We start from the raw sequence: 20,663 nt of genomic DNA, 5'->3' as shown, positions 1-20,663 counted from the left end.
ATTTAAGTGCGTCATACTAAGGTATCACAATCATTTAAATTCTCTGATCATAAAAAAACACGAACATAAAATTAGCAAACTTCTGCTATGCTCACATTCCAGGGAAATAATAAAAGTAGTCTCACCTGGAACCAATGACAGTGGATCGTTGCACCATCCGCAAATACTGTTTGTGTTCCTGTTCCAGACTAACAACACACTTCTGGAGCTCACTGACTGTCTGGAAACATGTCTGAGGGTCCTCTACATAAATGCTGGGACGCAGCTCTTCTGACACTCCAGCATACACTACTTGACTCCCACAAACATCTGTAAAGAGAATATGAAAAAGCTGTACCTGTTGTTCTTAATTAGACAATACATACAGGCCAGTTACAAAGCATGATGCTTTAATTTTATCACGATTACAAGCATTAGCACTGTCCTAAATTTTTATTTTAATTGAAAAAAATAAACCAAAACAAAAAACGCCATGATAGTAAGATAGGGAATATTAGATAAGTCATAATATCAAAAAGTATCAAATTCATAAGTAAACAAAGTTAGTTTTTATTTCGCATTTTTAAGTATTCAAATCATTATTCAATATTCATTACAAATATTTTTAGTATGAGATACATTTGTAAATTAAAAAAAAATTCAAATAAAGCACAATCCATGTCCAAATATACAAGTAAGGAATTATAGCAAATTTACACAAATTCATAAAATTCCACACACTTTCAGAAAGATTCTTCTAGCAAAGAAAGAGAACCAACAGATTATAGATTCCTACAAGATTTCAAAATCCTTCAGTATTTGACACAAAGCTACTCACTAAAGAATTTCAGAGCATCAAGCACATAGCAAAAACTGAAAAGAAAAAAAAAATCACTGACAGAAAACACAAATATTTAAAAGAGGCCAAACCCTCCAGGGGCTACAAGGCCAAGACAACACTACAAAAAGGTCATCAGGATCTACAAGCCAAAAGGATGCCATGTTACAAATACTTTGGCCAAAGCCTGAGAATTACTGAAGAAAGCAACAGCCTTATAGGACCCTTGACTATGTCAGTAGTGGGCCACATCACTGAATCACTTTAGAGAAAAGCAAGAAAAACAGTCAGCCTAAGAACATTAATCAACTTACAAGGTCTGAACAGTAATGAGACTGGCATCACAAGCAGTTTATTTTAATTCTAAACAACTACATGACTTCCTCTTCAAAGTAATCCCCCTCATGTCTAATGCACATTTCTTTCCTTCTCCGTCATTCTTCTATGCACACTGCTGGACAAGAATTGTGGCAGGACAAATCATGGCTGCTTCACCACGACAATGCACCTGCTCAGCGCGCCCTGAGCATCTGGTAGTGGCCGAGAACATTACCATATTGGAACAACCTCCCCATTCACCTGATCTTGCTTCGTGTGACATTTTTCTTTTTCCCAGGCTTAATGGGATCATTAAGAGGATCAGTTTTCAAGGCATGGAGGCCATTAAGAGGGCCATAATGACGGAGCTGAGGGGCATCCCAGAAGAATCCTTCTAGCACTGACAGAAAAGTGATTTAGACTCGAGGGGGATTACTCTGAAGGGGAAACTATGTAGTTTCTTGTTTGGAATTGAAATGTGACCTTTGTGAAATCATACATTATTTTGACAAAGCTCGTACTACAGTAGTATTTACTTAATCCATTAAATCACTGATACTCAATTATTTCTGTTCACAAAGTGTTATCCCTGAATTAGAATTCTTAACTCCCTGGCAATACTGTCTGTCATGTAACAACTCCATTTTACACTGTTTACAGTATCTACTTCATCCCTTCATCCATTGCTTTACATTCTACTCTTGTACCTCATCTTTATGCTGTGTAGTGTTCCTATACCCACCTCACTGTCCACTGGCTGTTATCTTTCATTTATCATTATTGGTCTGCGCAGAGAGCGAGACCTATCTTGGTCGTGATGTTGCGTGTTATAAGTGCCCATTATTATTATAAAGTGCAAATGTACTTTACCTATTAAATCACCATGGTACTGCATTATGTGGTCTTCAAAAAACTTTACTTTCTAAATCACTATTATATTTCAAGTAGTTTTGTCAATATATAGTCAACATATTAACACCGACCTTAATGCTTTTATTTATATATGAGATGCTTTTATGTGTACACCTGCGTTAAGTGACAATGCACACAACTCATTCATATACTCGACGTGACAGCTTAATGTCCCTTTTTGGATAACAGACTAAAAGAATATTTTAGACGAAATAAAAGAGCAGATGGGAAGAACCACATGGTTTATTTTGTTATGTATAGAATTTATATTTTAAGCATATACATATATGAATTTCTCATGCACTATTTCAAATTATGTGTGTGTGATCATGTATAGGTGTACGTGGGTGGAAGTGTGAGAGATGCGTACATGTGTGAGAGAAAGAGCCATCATCAAGCATCAAATGGTTATTTTGCAGAAATAAAAGAACTGTAGACAACCACAGATCAGTTAGCTGTTCAATGTGAATGCATTCACTTTCACCTTTTAACTGTTTTTATGAAGTACCTATCATCATCAATCTTGGAAAATGTCTTCCTTGCTTTAAAAACTTTGAAAATTCTACCACACACATCCCTCAGTTGACCATGCCAAGCTTTATCCATTTGTTTCATCATATGACAGCTGTAAGAGCTTTTACTGAACTCCAATCATCATTAATCATAAAGTTGCTACTTTGAGATGAAAACAAAGCCCTTACAACAGACAGATTCTTGTGACAACACTTAAATTATAAAACTGATGACAATAGATGAATAGTAAAGTCTGTCATTCAACCCATGAATTTAGTGTGCAAAGGATTTTAAACATCAATATTTGTGCCACTAGTCACACTGTTAAGCAATTTTCGCATAAAAATTATCATGAGCAAATTCCGTCTTCAATTGCCTTTAAAGCATGTAACACACACCCACACATGTTTCAGAACTGTATATATATTTATGTCCAGGAAGAAAAGGTGATGTTTTCTTAAGTCCTAATGTATTAGGAGGTATATTGTGCAGCATGGTGTTTCTAATTAGAGGTTAAGCATGTGAAATTTTACAGAACAGTCATGCAGATATTTTTCTAAGCTTACCATTTCCACTTTTCATGCAAGCTATCAAAGAGAGAAAGAGAGAGATGGTATATGCATTTTAAAATATCATGCACATTCTTTAAAACAAAAAACAACATATGAAGTAATGCAACAGAAGTAATGCAATGTGTACATGCCTGTTTGTAATAATAATGCCAGTAACAGAGTTTCCAAAATAATGAATGTCATATACAAGCAGGAGCATAAGCATACCCATATCTTAGCATATGTGGCATACTAAGAAACAAGGCACAATGCATCTGTCAGCTGTAAACTAGTATACATCAGAAGCACTTGCATGTGATCAAAGGATTTATTGAGTAACATACAGGGCACTGTCAAGGACTTTGCTCCTTTCAATACTGGAACGTGCTGCACGTGTTTTCAAGCTAAAGTAAGGGGAATAATTGGCTATTTCAAGTTGTCAAATGTCTTTTAAATGTACCCACACTGCTCTTACAGCTTCAGTACCTTTCAAACAGGCATGCACAATGTCAGATGTTCCACACAACGTAAAATGAATACGTAAATTGAGCCTAGACAGCAAGAGTAGACAACTGTGAGAATTTGCAGACCACAACAGGGTATTCTCACAAACATGAAAAGTGAAAGGCTTTAGCTGTCTACTCCATTTGAACTGATTTCTAAAGATTTTGAGCCAAGTTGAAGAAAACATATCAACATGGTGCTCACTGGGGATGACCTTGCTAAATAATGTTAATGATAGATTAATAATAAAAATAGATTCCTACAAGAAGCTAATTTTTTTTAAATACAAGAATCAGCCATAAACTTGCAACCAGCCAGTAGTTACTGCCTGGACACTAACTAAAACATAATCACAATAAAGTTATCTTGTGTAGTGCCAGAGCAAGCTTAAATCACAAACCACAGCTGATGAAGACAAAGGAAGATTAACCCACTGAGGACTGCATAAAAGTATAAGTATTACAAAGACCAGCTAATAACTAAAGACTGTGCGGACGACAGTGGTTGGTGTTTGATTTTATTATTGCTGCTCTCAGGTAAACATTAGACCAAGAAAGCTATAAATTTTTGGAAAGGAGAAAGTTTGAACTTTGCAATAAAAGTAATGAAAATCGCCTTCCCTGTGTTTCCCCGGCAAGTTATGATCGTGGCCCATCGTGCCCAAAGGGTTAAGGATGAAGGCTGAGCAGCACCCTATTAAGCAAAGGGAGATCGCTGCAGGTGAAATATTGAGAAACTATTTCAGGAAATTTTCAGAAAACCAATGTTTGCCAAATAAGGAGATATCAGTTGATAGCATCATGTTAATTTTAAACAGTAGGAGGTGACTTATTACTGAAGTGAATTATCTACGACAAATGGTCTCGGCTGGGGTGGAGTGAGGGAATAACCAAAGTGACATCCTTCAGGCTAGAAAGCCAATAAACAGATGAATCTGTCTGCACTTCTGTGTAATGGAGAAGAATAAATCTATCTAAAAAGTGAGAAGAAAGCACAGTCGAGATAAATGAAAAACATGATGATCCACCACTAGCATCACAATGACACATCCACAAACAAACAAAAATGAATATAAAACAAATATAAAAATTATGCTGAATTTCATCTAGCCCACATCAAATGAGAGAGAGAGAGATCAACCAAGTCCGATGTACCAAATTGTTTAGGGGAAGGGGATAGCTGAGTGGTTGGAGTAATGAATCCAGAGGCACACCTGTTTCATACCCGTGCAGCACAGCAAACTTTTCCCAGTCAACCCAGCTGTCAGGGTTCACTGAGGGTAGGAGATAGGTAAAGCAATGAAAGGGAGAAGAGATGGGCAGTACACTCACAAAAATGTTGTTCCCCCCCCCCCACCAACCAAAAGGGTTTTCTAAATACCTCACTCCCTTTACAACCTTAAAAAAAAAAAAAAAGACATGATCATTAATTTTACCCTTTTCAGGGTGCTTCCTCCTTGTCAATTTATGTTTGTATATTAATGTATAAAAGAACACCCTTCTTTCTCTACCAACACCAGCATGTAAAGCAAACACATACCCTGCAGGGCGTCAAGTTTATCCATATGGGCCAAGAAAAGAGAATGGATCTTCTCTAGCTCTCTGTCAGGATCAATGTCCACTTGTATATCTGTCACAGGAACCCCACCTGTGACTGGTGAACAGCCTTTAGCATTTGGATCTACGCTCTTGCAGCTGATTAAAAAAAAAAAAAACACGCTTAGAAATCATATCTCTTTGTCTCAATAGTAGTTATAACGTAGAAATGTACCCAGTAAGCGAAACACTATAAGTGTAACATTAAACCAATCTTTAGTAAGAAATAATGAGACTAAATAAAATATGTAACTTTTTACTATAGACTTATGACTTGTCTCAATATCACACACAATCCCTCACACACACACACTTGCAAAAGAAAGAAAAGACAGAATCAAGCATGCATGAAATTTTCCATCATTACAGAATTCTTAATTCTTTATAGTCTGAAGTAGTTCAGTTTATATTATTGCAAATATTAAATATTAAATTCACACTCTAAAGCAGGAGTGGAAAACTCTTCTTTTGCCAAAACCATTTGGATATTGATAGCATCATTCACGGCAATACCAAATTATCAACTTAAAAATTATCCTGATATATTTTGTCAAGCTGTGGTACCACCACAGCGTGTTAAAGTTTACAATCCCAGCCTGCCTGCCACTGACTGTCCTCTAAGTCACAGGCAGCTGATAGTGATTAGAATGATTCACTTGACATAAATTGATGTTGCTATGAAAAGCGCTCCTAGATTCATTAAATTTTGGATCCGGCTTATGGTTGCCTTGGCAGGATCAGACCAAACAATTCTGCAGACCTTAAGCAGCCTGCAAGCTGGATGTTTCCCACTCCTGCTCGAAAGAATATTAAAATATCAAATGAAAATAACTGAGAATCAAGTACCAAAGCCAGTGGCTATTGATGAATGCTGCAGGGTGGAACTCTTTTAAGCGGTTTTTGTTCGACTTGCACACTTTTGTCAAGATATCTAACCTGAAAAACATGTCATAAAACTTTATTTCAGGTGCAATTATTCACAGGACACTGAAAATTTATTGGGTAATTCTGTCCATAATAACATGAACATATAGTGACCAAAAGTCATATGACAGCGATAGCCACATGAAGGGCCTAAAGTGTTAACAAAACTGTTTTTTTTACATCTGGAATGCAAATTTTGTCATGATTTAAAAGATGTGATGGGTTCAAGACTATTATTTCAGAAAGCAAAAAAGACAAACCACTCTTTTTCTTCAACACAGTTGCTTGCTTGAACATAAAGTGCTCTCTGCTTCTGGACTACTTGGAACATCTGAAGCATAACAAACACAGGTCTCTGTTAAGGACTTAATAATAAAGGCACATGAATGCATAGCCTTGACAACTTTTCACTCATTTGGGGAGGGGGGGCAAACCTCCCCCATGTGTTACTGAGAAAAATTGCTTAGTATAGTATTCACATGGTCCAAGGCTACCATTTTCACTTTTGGTCCTGACCGTTAGCCATCAGACATAACTGTAATCATTCTCCCTCACAATTCCCCACAATGGAAAAGTCTGCAGATCACTGTCAGCAATATGATATGGTCCCAGCAAAATAAGGAAAATTGGATTGAGATACTCTTCAACTGTTGTCTCTAAAATGCTGCTGATTGTACTTCTAGAAATTAAAAAAAATTGAACAGTTCAACCAAGTTAAGAGGCAAAACTATTTATGAATTTCCACAGAAACCTGCATCGACAGCCCAACCAAGAAAGCATTCATCAGCTCACATATTTCATCCTGAAGGAATCTTCCTGCAGACGCTCCACAGCCAAAACATCCTCAACTGGGATCACACACAAAGGCTTGTCCACTGCAATAGGACAACAGGGTCAGGGTTAAAATCTGTATAAAAACACTCTACATACCTTCTACTTTCTGAGGAGGATACATTTCATAACAAGCCTATGTACCCAGACTACATAGAATGTATTAGTCACCCATTCACATTCACAAGAAAATGCATGCAGGCACATGCTCAATCACTCTCGCTTGCATTTATATCTGTACAGGCAAATACTTACAGGAATACAGACATGCCCACATATGGGCTCATGCAGAAATGGGTTCACATGAACACACACTCTAATGTGCACAAACACACACAAATTCACTGCTCAGGATTTCACACTTATATCATTTCAAAGTTTACAATTCAATCGCTGGTAATAAGATTAAGCCCCCAGCTTCCATGAAGATGCCAATTATTTTATGAGGCAAAATATGCTTTCATACGGAGATGCATCTAACTGCCCTCTGGGATAAATAAAATGTATGGCATTCTTCCTTGAAACTGTCTGCTTTCTTGAAGTCTTGAGCAGATGAAAAGCCAGCATTGCAATGCTGACAGAAATTGTGTGGCACCTGACTGTCAACAAATTTGTGTGGCTGGCTAAAAATATACTTTGTGATTTTTGTGACACAAAACTTGGCAAAAGAATGTACTTGCATTAAACTGCTTGATATGAAATAAAAGCATCTAAGCTCGATCATTCAAAACTGGAATATTACATGTTGCCCCTGGTGTACAACCCAGCCATTGGATATAAAGCAGCTGATAAATCCATAATTTTATTTCCATGTGCAATTTATAATACTTACATTTTGATTTTGCATAGGATATAAACTGGTTTGTAAGACAAAAGTAGCGCTTTTTGAAATTTTTCAGCCCAAGCCGTTTTCGACCTTGAGCTCTTTTGATCATTAATCTGTAACACAAAAGAAAACCTACAAGAATCAGATATGAAAAAACTAAATTTAGAAGCATCTACATTTTCCACTTTCTCCTCACAATAATTTTTATCAAGTTTCTACTCAAATAATTACTTACACTTTCTTACACTAGTTGAAAACGAAGGGACAAAGTCACATGCTACTTAGATTTCACTTTTAAAGTTTATTAAAACCCAGGGGATCCCCAAGCAGGAAAGATAAATAAAAATTAGTAACTGCGAACAACAAAAATGACATAAAAGGACTGTTACCCTTCTTTCAAGGTTATTGGTGCTTCAATGTTCTTGGCGTATGCTCCTGTGGCCGAGATGATGTCTAAAAACTGAAAAATGAGAGAAAGTTTTCCTAGTTCAACAACATTTTCTCCTTAGTTGCAAGTGATCCATATCCACCACTGAATCCTTTAAATGTGCACTAAAAACACACCTCTTCCTTTAGCATTGTTCCCAAAAACAGTCCGCACAATGCTATTTGTTTCTACTGTTCATAACTAAAAAGAACTTTTAGGATTTTCTGAAGAATGATGCCTTTAAATCTAACATTATTCTCTATCTTTTATACTTCATCAATGTCAAACTTATACAACAAAAGATCATGTCCAGTGGATGACATTAATGCAAATGCAAAATAAATCTGCAAATATCAACATACACTGTATAAGGAATAACACTGTGACATGATGATATAAGCAACAAACCATTTTAATTGATTCCCTTGTTGCTTCAGTTGAAAGAGCATCTAACAAGGGTACCATGTATTCCTCTTTTAGCCCAAAGTTAGCCTGCAAAGAAATCAAGCTAGCAAAAATTGTTCTACAGAACACATAGTAGCATAACAGGTGACACAAACTGTACTAAGAAAACTTGCAACTGCTGCAAACAAGTTCTCAGAAATATTACTGAACGAACGGAGCAAAATATGATAGTTCTGGAAGGAGCATGATGCTACTTATAGCCATCTCATCAATGAAGAAAATAACCTGATTATTACGAACAAACTAAAACAACAACTGCACAGCAGATTTACATTCAGCTTTCTATATCTTTTCAAGAGAATAATATGAATGTAGCACACCCTATACCTATGAGTACACATACAAGTATATGAGTGTGATATTGGACACGAGGTACAGCCAACATTTCCAGCTATACCATTCCTATAAATGCACTCCCATGCAAGAGCAATATTTCAATTATATATAAATAAGACTTTAGGGAAGCCTTTTTATTGTTTTTGTCTAGGAGTCAGCAGTATCGGCAAGCACAAAAATAATTTTACGCTGGTTAAGACTGAGAATACAAACAAAAGAGTTATCGAGAACAAAGGACACTTCCCTTTTACTGTCCCCAGAATGCAGACTTAATGCCCAGAATACCTCAATGATGCTGTTAGTACTGTAGGTGGAACAGAGGGCAAGCATGCAGGTGTGCACAAGTGTGAGTTATGTGTGGATGAATAGACGAGCAAATGGGTGAATGGAGAGCACAAGGCTCTGTTCATCCACACATAACTCACACCACTTGCTCATCTGGATACACGTACGGAACTGTCATTAAAATGTTCAAGTTTGAGTTTAAGAACAGCATAAAATTTGGGACTGTGAAAATTAATATTACAAAGGAAGTCAGGTTCACCCTCCCCTCAATGTCCTCCCCCAACCCCCAGTTTTCCATTTCCCACAAAGGGAGGTAATTAAAAACAACAAAAAAGAGCAAATACTTACACTTTTTGAAGTAACAATGTTGGCAAGACTTGTAATGGCCTTAGATATCAGCGTCAGGGCTCTGACAACAACTGGATCCTAAGAGCATATCCACACACCTTGAATTAAGTTTAGCAATATAAAACATAAGACCATTTATTTTACCTCCCCTGTACCGCCCAGAAAAATCCTAGCCTTTCCTATTCAGTTTGCATTCACAGATGTGAACATCTTCACAGCTAAAGCTCAATCGCATCAATGTCATTCATACTGAATGAATTTAGTTGAAGAAGGATATTCGAATCCTTGGTAAGTTAATCTTACATTCAATATGCTTAAAGCTGTTTACATTTTACATTATACATGGATTTAGTGTCTTACACTTTAGGTGGAAGCAAATCTCAGGTTAAAAGAGATGAACGACTTTAATTGCCACCCATTTATGGTCTGAACCGAAAATTGATCCCAATTTTACAAACAAAAATTATTATACTAATGAAAAAAAAAAAACTTCTATAAACAAAGTGGCAACTCTGTGTATGGCAAACAAAGAAACTTAAGATGTACCTGAGCTTCAGATCTAAGTTCAAAAAGTCGTGGTCCCAAAATAGCCGGAGCAAAGAACCGGAGAAAGATAAAGCTTGTAATGGCATGATACCTGACATTAGGGTTGTCTGGAACAGTAAGTGCATAACCTGAGTGATATCTACATAGATAGCAAAATGGACATAAACAGCAGCAGATACTTTCGCATAAACAAAGTTAATAATATGAAGAAAAAAGTGTTTGATGCATCTCTCTTTATAACAATGGCCATTTATTTGAAGACTGGCAGTTTATTCCCCCCCACACCCAACTTTCTACTATGATCTTCTAGGTTAACTTTCCGAGAACCTCTTTGTATGATATGGTAGCATAATAATCAGTACATAAAACTTAAGTAGTAAAAGCTGCACTTATTCTGATGGTCTAACAGGTTCTTTAACATGAATGACAGATTTCCTGCAAAATGTTAATTATCTGTGTCTTTGTCTTGTACAAAATCAGGAAAATCTCACTTTGAGTAACAAATGCATGTTAAATAGGAAATACTTTTGCATCTGCTGAAATTCACAACCCTCCTGGCCGAGCATCCCGAACTGTTCAAAAGACTGAAGGCACGTATGCTCTATGACACAAAATTTACCATTAGGCATACCTGGATAGTGTTTAAGTGCCATCTCTTTCAACACACAGAAGACATCTCGCAAGAGGGTAGGACAAACCAGCCCTGATGCTGTGATTGCCTCTAAAGCTGACTTCACATAAGACTTAAGGTTTTCCTGCAAAATGGAGATATGAAAGAAATAAGGTATTTCCAAAAGGAAGAACACTCCATGGGTAAAAGTAGGAAGGCCATAATAGTTAAAACAGTAAGATAAGCAAGTTATCCTTCAAGTTGTGTACCTATTAGTATCAAGCGACAAAAGTATGCAAAGCTGGTTCTCAAAGACAGAAGCAGCTGATAGCAATTCTTGTTTCGTTTTGGAATTATTTTTTTATCGGCCTGTTTATCTTAGGAGTTTGCCATTGTTTCAGTGATCCATTTTATAACTTTTATTTCTTTTTCATCCTACCAGGTTTTGGTCATGGTTTTCTCCATCTTTAATCCTTGTTGAGTCGATTTCACATGACTTGGGTTCATCACAAACCTGAAAACAGTAAAACAAAAATAAAGTTTTTATTTTTCTCATAACTAATGTTTCCATGAAGAGTTTCCTGAGAACATTATGATGAAAGTGACTGACCTATCTCTTAAATAATCCCACAGTAATTTTATTATGTGTAGAGATGTCATAAATGCAATGCATTTGTGACTGAAAAAAAGGCTGAAGTAACTTTCTAGTAATGTTTTAAATATTACAAATATCTCAGACCATAATTATAGAACGTTTTATTAACTTGACAAACTATGTTAATTCTCACATTATCAATAAAAGCCCTGAGTGTGTCGTGCAGGTAGGGCAATCCAACTAGCTTCATCAGCTCATCCAACATTTTGGACAACAAGGTATTTCCACGAAAAAGGGTATTAGGATCACTGTCAACACACACATACACAAATATAAAAACACAGTGTTTTTTTAAAGGCCTCTTACAAAGAATTAAAAATTAAGGAAGCTCAATATGGCCTTGTTCCCAAAAAAAATTCTCAGCTGATGTTTAGAAGCCCAAAATGGTAAGTAAAGTTTGAATAACAGTTGATCCATGCAGTGTATAAAAATGAAAAAAAAAATCTTAAAAAAATTCAACTGCATAGTATTACCACTCTGAATCAGCTTTAACTTTAGTATACAATATAGTATATGATGTCTGATGTAGATAAAGCAATCATTTCCTCTTTTTCCTTTTTTTAGTAAAAGACACACCATATAATCTGTAATGCCCCCATTGCTTTTTAAAAAAAAATTGCTTACTCTTACTACAGCACAAAAAGACAGCACTCACGTCATGTGTGACATCTCCCAGTCAGCAAGGCTCCGTATAAATGGCAAAATTTTCTCATAGTGAACAAACAACCTGACAAGGGGTTGTGCGGCCTCCTGCTGAGTGTCAGCTATCTCTCCTAGAAGGAAAGCTGCACTAGAACTGACTGGCTGTAAGATATGAACAATGAACTTTATCTCACAATCATCTCAAGGGAAAATAATAAAAGAGAAGAAATATATTTGGTTTCTATCCAAAAGCTCAAGGTCTATTGCATACATATTAATCAACATACAGCAACAAACAATATACAAACACAGACTCTTTGCACAACATTATAATTTCAGTTATGATACAACAAATCACAAACAGAACAAAACTATAAAACAAATATTTAAAATAAACATGAAACAAACCTGTAAAACAGCAGTAAAACAAATGTATGAAATGTGAAACAAATATAAAACAAACTTCTTCCACTCCCAGTCTTGTGCTCCTGCCCATCTTTTGTTTTCCTCACCTGATCTCCCCACCATTTTTCAATCTTTTTCTCTACCTTACCAGGTTTTTTGTCAAATTAACAAGCATACATTCATACATGCTAGCAGCACATTTATACCCTCAAATGGTTTTAATTGCACTAGGTGCCGACTCTTACTTTGAAAGTTACTTAAAAAAATGTTTAGACATGTACCGGAGATATAAATCATGTAACAGTAGTACTGCTCCGACACATTAAATGAGGACCATCTGATCAAAAAATACCAAACAAACAAACAAAACCAATTTCCCCAATTAAAGACAAACCTTTACATCTGCAGAAGCCAGCAGTAACTCACGAAGATCATGGTAATAGTGTGACTCAAAAACATAGTCAGCAGTGTAGGAGATCTTGAGGCGAATGGACCCAAGGTCTTCAAGGGGCTGCAATTTATTTGACATTTCCCTCGCCTGCAGACAGTACCTTGAGAAAAAAAAGTGATCATGTAAGGGATTATGTCTAACATGTAGTGGGTGATTAGGTGTGTCGCTCACAAACCATCTCAAACCATCCATATTTGAATTAGTTTACACTTCTCGTGCACTCTGAAAGGACATGGACAAAAATGGAGAGTATGATTAGAATACTGACCATGCTGTGTGAACTGTAGACAGATCCAGGTCACGCAGTAATATTTTTACCTCTCCAAGGAAGCTGCCACGAAACATGTGACCAAGGACTTCTCTAGACACCTTGGAGTCATCATGCCAAAGAGAGACACTGTACATACAAAAACAAATGATGACTGATTAAGGGCAATTTTCAAATAAAGTAGTCACACCAGCTGGAGTTATGAAGTAAGGGTATGTCATTGGCGTGGGGCAACATGGGGATCTCAAGGACAAGCCTCTTGCTTCTGAAGTTATAAAGCAGTGTCCAGATCCCACAGAAATTGTTTTTACCCCTGGAGACATAGCTATAAAGTGGTGACAAAGATGCCGAGGTAAAAAAAACACAATGTAGTGTCCACGGAAACATTTATTCTTGAGTTCCTCATTTTGCCATAGAGAAACGACTTACTATTTCTTCATAACTATAGCTCCTGGAGTCTCCAAAGGATGAAATTAATCAAATTTACAAGACAACAAAAACTGTACCTTAGCTCTCCTTCATAGATGTCATCAAAGCTGTAGATGTTCCTGTCATGATTCTGACCCTTATTGTTCAGCTAAAAAATAAAGAAAAAAAAATCTAAACAGTCAAAATAAGTTTTAAAAAAGTATCTCACTTTCCACTGCTTTTATGACTTTAAAAAGAAAGTATTAATTTCAACTTTTTTGGTTCCTGTGAAAATGATGGAAAGTTTATCAGTTTTTAGACATACAAAATTTTAACAATGAATAGTATAGAAGAAACTCTTTTAAATTCTTTCACAAAACAACATACATCAAAGCAGAAAACATCATCAAACTGTGGACAGATTGTCTTCTTGCGGACCACTGTGCGCTTGACTTCCTTGTGTCTAAGTTTCCCCCATGACAGCACGACTACTGCATAGGGGTTGCAGGCACCATTAACCACCATTAGGTCACTGCACTCCACAACTCTGTCAATATATTTGAGGAAACCTTTCATTCAGCCCTCTTTTACAATTCAGGAAGTCCTACACTGATTTATTTCATGTAATACAGTCCACCATGTACCATGACTGACTGTGTTGAACTGAGACTGTTAAAAAGGTATAACTTGTGTAAAATTTGGTTAAATTCTTTTTATCATTTTTGTCTCATTCTTTTAAACCTATTTATCCATGTACTGTTTCTACAATTTAAATATTGCAATATGCCAAAATGCTGATGTGATCTATAACTACAATTTCAAACTTTAAGTTTATCATAAAATAAAACAGTTTCGTAATAATGTTTATCAAATTTGCTGATAAATTTTGATCTCAAATATGAGAAAGAGGTCAACCCCTATTATGGCATATTTCAAAGAATATGCAGCTCAGGCAGGAAACTAATAAAAAATCAGGTGATTTAGCCTTTGCACTAAAAAAACTTACCTTCTGATCGAGAAATTCTTCCTATCAAATGTAAGGACTCACCTGACAGCCATTCTGTGCGATGAGTAGAAATCAGGTTCTGAGCTAAGGTATTCATCAAAGCGGATTTCAAGGTGGACCTTCCCCTGTCAAGAAAGAAAGGTTTTTACAATCTTTGTTTGGTTTACCTGACAACAAAACTATACAAATATGCCAGACTGTTTTTGGTAGGAATGCAAGTTCTCTTCCTTGGGCATTTGAAAAAAGCTATAACAAACCAACTCTGCAGGAAACAGACATACATTCTAAAATACTAAAATCAGTCTGGACAGTAAAGATATGCCTGCTTTGCTGATTCTTCAATGGTCAGGGTTTTTTCCAGTAATACTCCCTCCAGTGACTAAGGCTTTCTCTAATGTCACACAGGTACTATATTTATTCTCACAGATCTTAACATACACAACAAAATATGTCTGTGATAGATTATAACTTGGCTAACAGAGAACCTTGTTTGAACTGGCCACAGAAATTACTTTGTGCTCATGCCTTTGTTATGTTTCCCTTCTACCATTAAACGTCTGGTAAAAGGTTTCATACCTGAACATCAGACTCAGCATCTGAAGGTGCCAGAGGAAACCAGTGTTCTTTCTGGTGATATTTATAAAGCTCATCTTTCTTAATAGATACCTTTCCCAAGACCTGTCAAAAAAACCAACCAAACAAACAAGAAACTGAAAAGATAAAACTATTTTTACTTTAAAGTGGGATAGTTATGATTAACCCATTTAACCCACTAATGCCAGAGGTTGAAAGTTTTTAGTTTTGTGCATAAAATTCATGAAAAAATTATTTTATTCTAATAATGGATCATGAGGCATAAGTGGGTTTAAAGTCCTTAATCATGATCTGCAATAGATCATCATTCTAGGCTGGCTTTCTCTTATCACAACTGTTCTTTATTAGATACATACCCTGTAAAAGCTGTTGATTACAGAACACATTTTTAAAAGAACTTTTTCATTCAAAAACAAAATACAATGTGTTTAACAATCATAAACAAAAACAACAGATGTCTTCTTTAATACTGAGTAATGTGAACAAAAACATAAGCATGTAGACAATTAAGTTTTGATAAAACAAACTCTCAGTACCTTTTCCGATTTGGACACAACCTCATACAACAGTACAGACAAAGTGCGAAACTTCTTTGGGATTTCACCAGCAAATTCCTCACCAAAATATGGGCTGTCAAAAGAGGAAAAACACGCTTTCAAAATAAACATCATATTTTTATGAAAGTGTTTTCTTACATTATAAAAGTCAATGCCGGACACTTTCCTAAACACCATGAATTACTCCTGGTGATAACTAATATCAAAGAAGAGCATACATCACTCAGCTTCCAAAAGCGTAAACTCTACTGGCTCACATTATACCAGTTAATATTACTAGTATCTGTTGAATGCACAAAATCTTTACTATTTATATTGTGTGCAAGCTTGAGAGTGATGATCTTTGAATAACAGCTTGAGATGTGACCCCTCCCTAAATTTTTGTATTTATGGCTTGTTCAAGCAGTGAGCACTCTTGTTTCTTACACTGTATAAGATTATTATTATTCCTATTATATTTGATATTATATGCATAACACACTGAAAGTAACAAATGTCTTCTAGCTGACAATTATTATCATTTCATCATGCAACAGAACATGCTTTACTCACTCCAATGATTTTTCAACAGTGGTGGTCCGATAAATTTCTTCCAAGTCTAATCTGATGGCACAGAAGGTATTCCGTGGACTTCCAGAGTTAGCAGGCAAATTCTTGGCTTCTCCTAAACAAAGCATATATCAAATTACAGCAAAACACCAACTTGAAAGTAAACAGATTCATCCATTTTTGTTTTTACATTTCTCTTCTACCTGACAAATTTTAACAAGGAAGCAATTCAGAAAGATTCATTGAGTTTTACTTTCTAAAACAAACTGCTTTTCTTCTAAGATAAACACATTTAAGTACTCTGTACATGCAGTACAGAGATTTGTCTATGAATAGAAATTGTATAAGCTGTACAGTATGAATAATCAAAAAAATAATTCACATGGATGCATGCATAACCACACATGCATATCCTTGCGCGCACACACGCACACAGGTTTGCAAAAATGGTCTTGCTCAAGACTATCTAAAGACTATGTCCTTAACAACTGCATTATGTGGATATCTTTTCATGTCTGCATGTCCACGCACACACACAGTTTCATGCATAAAATAGAAATGATAAATACGCATGCAAAAGGTGCCAGCACACATTCCCATTTATGGTGCAGATATACACATTTACATGCACCAAAAACTTCAAAACATATGCACACACACTTTCTCTTAGACAGACAGCACATATGGTCAGTCGAGTCTTAAACCCACCAACGTTCTCCAGTTAATGTCATTTCTCCCGATCTCACTTCATGGGGAAATGAACTTAATGTAATGAAAACAAAAACTTCAGCATATTTTCATCACTATGTGTCCAAAGACTTGTGAAACTATAAGGTAATTACTGTGATATGATCATGTCCTACAAGCATTTCGCTGTGCAATGCTAATGCTCTGATGACATCCTTTTTCTTTCATTTGCCTTTACTGATATCATGCAAGGACATCTGCCTTCTACCAAATATAGTTTTCTGCTGCTCTGATGACTAATTTAATCAGCAAGAACAAGATCTGTTCCCCAAGCAATGATTTTTTCTTATCCTGTTAATTTGAGAATAAGCATTAAACAATATAAAAATTGACACTAAAAATGTTCTGATTTGAAACAAGTATATTAATGTGGTTTTTTTCTTTGCCTGTTTTTCCACTTCCCTGCAATATACTACAGCACAATGCTCCTGCTGCATACATCTATTAGGCCAATCAGTTCAGCCATTTATTTGTGCTCCTTTTCTTTCAGAAAATTCCAAACTAATCACATACAAAATTATGACCCATACTACATTGAAAAGTTTAAATTAACAACCAATAGGTAAAAAGTGTAAATCATTCCATTATTAGAATTTTGAATAAACTTGGACTAACAGTAAATGATGTCATGCTGAAAATGACAAAGGCAGAGAAGGGGGTGGGAAGTACATATAGAAGGCCTTAGCAATGTTCTAATGTGATTATCAGAATGCTACAAACTATGTTTCTTCTTTCCCAGAATTTCCCAACATTAAGGCACTTTGAATTGTATTAACATTAAATAAAGTAACTGTAAGCTTTGTTGAAAGTAATCCAACATATGCAAAGTTTTGTTTTCCTATAAAGTCCTAAAATAAATCAGCAAAAATAAGATTGCAAATAATTATTTTTCTGATCTTCTGATGATTCTGGACAAAATGCCAGTAAAACAAGTAATCTGAGGCAAACTTCATTATTAACCCAGGTAACCAATGCAACAACTTCATAAAACCTTCATAAACATTATACTGTCCACATGGAAACCATAAATTTTGATTTTTTATCTTGAAAGGGAAAAAGATGTGAAGACCTCAGCAGACCTGACTTTCTTCTGCCACATTTATCAGCTTTAACCATCTCCCATCCAAATACTTGGAACTAAAATACTGAATTTTGCATCATACAATGCACTTCTAGCAGTACTATTGCATTATACATGTTACGATGGTGCTCTTATGTTATATTCGTTCATTGCAGCCATGGAAATGAGTCATACAGATGGGATTCATCTGATGGACTGAAAGATCAGCACAAATAAAGTATCCCGTTTTCTGCCAAATCAGCAAATCATTTAAAACAACTGAAAAAAATGCTTTGGATTCTTTATGAAAGATGCTTAAAAAAGAATTTTAAAGTACATAAAAAATCAGCATTGCCATTAGCCACAACAAAATGCATGGAAATGGGCATGAAACAATACTTATCTATCACAGTTATAGCACTGAACCAAGTACTCTGCAAGAAGAATCAGCATGTTTATAAGCCTAAACCATTATGAGACACCTATATATTGTAGTTAAGGGAAAGTTTTACCAAATCTTAAAGTAAAATATACTCGTTCATTCTGTTTTTACATTTATCTTCTATCTGTACCAGTAATAACAATGAATCAATTCTGAATGATTCATTTTTTCCTCAAACACAGTTTTTCTTCTTCTTTCTTATTCTTATTACTAATATTAAGAAAAAAGACATTACAATGAAAAAGATTAACTTGAATCACAACTAAAAACAAGTGTCTAATAATGATTACATTTATACACTTTCTGTGGCCAACTTTGTCAAGAACAGCCTCATGGAAAAGCACAAAAAAAGGACTTACCATACTGTTAAAAAAAATGCTACTGATGTGCATCTACAGTTAACACACCATAACAGTTAATCTTAAATAACAATCTGCAAAGCAATTCGCATATTTATGAAGCTTATTTTAATGTTGCTCAAACAACCTTCACAAACTTTAGTAAAGACTAAATTGATCAGATTTCATACCTAATTTTTAAATAATTTATGTTTATGGGAAAAAAACAGTATGCAAATGAATGGACTGTTTCACAAAATTATAATATTTCTATTACTGAAGTCTTTTCAGATAAGTCTTCAAAACTTCCAATACTCCCATTATGAAAGATCACAAATCCAGCAAAAGCATTCTTGCGTTCTCTCTGCTTTCTTTTTTCTCCCTCCCTCTCTCTATCCAACACACACACACAACATACAAACAAAATATTCTAAAAAAGAATCTTGTTTTGAGCATATGTCAAGGGCAAGGTTCTTCATTCAATGAATAAGACAAAAATTTCAGATCTTATTTTTCTGCGTTCTAGGCCAAAAATACCCACCTAAAAACTCTTGACACACCCCTCTTTCATCAACTGACATTGATAACAATGTTTTGGTGAAGCAGCTTGAGCTCAAAGTCTATTCCCTAACATCATTGCTACCTGTAGTGTTCAATATAAGGAGTGCACAGGAATAGGCAAGTTACATTTGCTTTGTCAATGCACTTTTCCTGAACCCACATAATTTATATTGATAGTACTGACTTAAACTCTCCCATTTGCCATCACTTACAAATCTCTCCTCTGTCATCATTTGTGACGCAGGTTGCAAATTTGCTCAAACAGAGAAAATCAGTATTCATTGGCCTTCTAAATGCCAAGCAGCATCTTAGTCTTTCGACTTACATGTTTATAAGAAAATGTAGGTGAAACTAATCTTGGAGAAACTGAAGATTGTTACTGAAGAGAACCAAAGCATTTACACAACACTAAAAAAAAAAGTACATCAGTCTTGTTTTTCCCCCAATAATAAATTCGAATACTTTAAAATAGATATGCTTTCACAAAATAAACATACTATGTATAAAGACCTGTCAAAACAAAAAAAAAACAAAAAAAAGAAAAAAAACAAATGTGCCTGGTTTACGTGTCCCAGGACATATCCAACCCTTTTCAGTTTCTTATCTCATCAACACCTCATTAATCTTATCTGGTTTCTACTAAACTCCTTCATGAGAGTTCTCACGTTAACACGCTTTTCATTAGAGGGCTCGCAAGGTCCGGGCAGTCTTACGGGTCATGAATCTTGTGTGCTGACAGCAAGCCACTAAGGTGATTATCATGGCACGCGCGCCAGCCACTGTAAGTAGATGCCACATGAAGAAAAAGAACAGCATGCCCAAGATGAGAGCTGAACCCAGGACACCCAGCCTTCACTGTATTGGTGACAGGTACTAGCTGTTGTGCCACTAGACAGACCACCCATCATCTACAAATTCTAGATGACTCCAGAAATTTAACATACAATTCTAGGGTTTTAATGACTTGTGCTTTTAACATAGTGTGTGTTTTATTTTAAATCTGTAGTTCTGACTCTGCTCAGTTTTCTTTACCTGCATTAGACTCACTATGTTCTTTATTTCTTTTGTAAAAATAGGCAATTTGGTCCACCTGTAGTTATTAGTATTTTAAAAGTTACCTACACTAATCATAATAATAAGAATAAACTGAATTTGTAAAGACGTGAGCTCAA

The 20,663-nt window shown here is 35.6% G+C and overlaps 1 protein-coding gene across 2 annotated transcripts in view; it reads right to left on the bottom strand.

Annotated features, from left to right (window-relative positions):
* The window catches only part of LOC112555294 (ras GTPase-activating protein 3-like), a 29,644-nt gene that overhangs the window by 4,715 nt on the left and 4,266 nt on the right, over positions 1 to 20,663 (bottom strand). The window contains exons 2-24 of one of the 2 annotated variants that reach the window (XM_025223631.1): positions 16,347 to 16,458; positions 15,774 to 15,867; positions 15,220 to 15,321; positions 14,686 to 14,768; positions 14,025 to 14,184; positions 13,736 to 13,806; positions 13,230 to 13,358; positions 12,905 to 13,061; positions 12,119 to 12,267; positions 11,597 to 11,711; positions 11,248 to 11,322; positions 10,830 to 10,953; positions 10,199 to 10,305; positions 9,653 to 9,730; positions 8,627 to 8,710; positions 8,181 to 8,251; positions 7,798 to 7,904; positions 6,927 to 7,009; positions 6,395 to 6,465; positions 6,057 to 6,146; positions 5,155 to 5,309; positions 3,127 to 3,147; positions 126 to 309 (exon numbers count right to left, since the gene is read on the bottom strand). In XM_025223631.1, the coding sequence (XP_025079416.1) occupies positions 126 to 309; positions 3,127 to 3,147; positions 5,155 to 5,309; positions 6,057 to 6,146; positions 6,395 to 6,465; positions 6,927 to 7,009; positions 7,798 to 7,904; positions 8,181 to 8,251; positions 8,627 to 8,710; positions 9,653 to 9,730; positions 10,199 to 10,305; positions 10,830 to 10,953; positions 11,248 to 11,322; positions 11,597 to 11,711; positions 12,119 to 12,267; positions 12,905 to 13,061; positions 13,230 to 13,358; positions 13,736 to 13,806; positions 14,025 to 14,184; positions 14,686 to 14,768; positions 15,220 to 15,321; positions 15,774 to 15,867; positions 16,347 to 16,458 (2,422 nt within the window). The remainder of the gene's footprint in view (positions 1 to 125; positions 310 to 3,126; positions 3,148 to 5,154; positions 5,310 to 6,056; positions 6,147 to 6,394; positions 6,466 to 6,926; positions 7,010 to 7,797; positions 7,905 to 8,180; positions 8,252 to 8,626; positions 8,711 to 9,652; positions 9,731 to 10,198; positions 10,306 to 10,829; positions 10,954 to 11,247; positions 11,323 to 11,596; positions 11,712 to 12,118; positions 12,268 to 12,904; positions 13,062 to 13,229; positions 13,359 to 13,735; positions 13,807 to 14,024; positions 14,185 to 14,685; positions 14,769 to 15,219; positions 15,322 to 15,773; positions 15,868 to 16,346; positions 16,459 to 20,663) is intronic. The other variant, XM_025223633.1, reaches the window with a different exon arrangement.

This window comes from Pomacea canaliculata, linkage group LG14, assembly GCF_003073045.1.
Source record: "Pomacea canaliculata isolate SZHN2017 linkage group LG14, ASM307304v1, whole genome shotgun sequence".
In the NCBI taxonomy this organism is placed as follows: domain Eukaryota; kingdom Metazoa; phylum Mollusca; class Gastropoda; order Architaenioglossa; family Ampullariidae; genus Pomacea; species Pomacea canaliculata.
The sequence above is the reverse complement of the archived record's forward strand: the minus strand, read 5'-3'. Positions and strand labels throughout refer to the sequence as shown.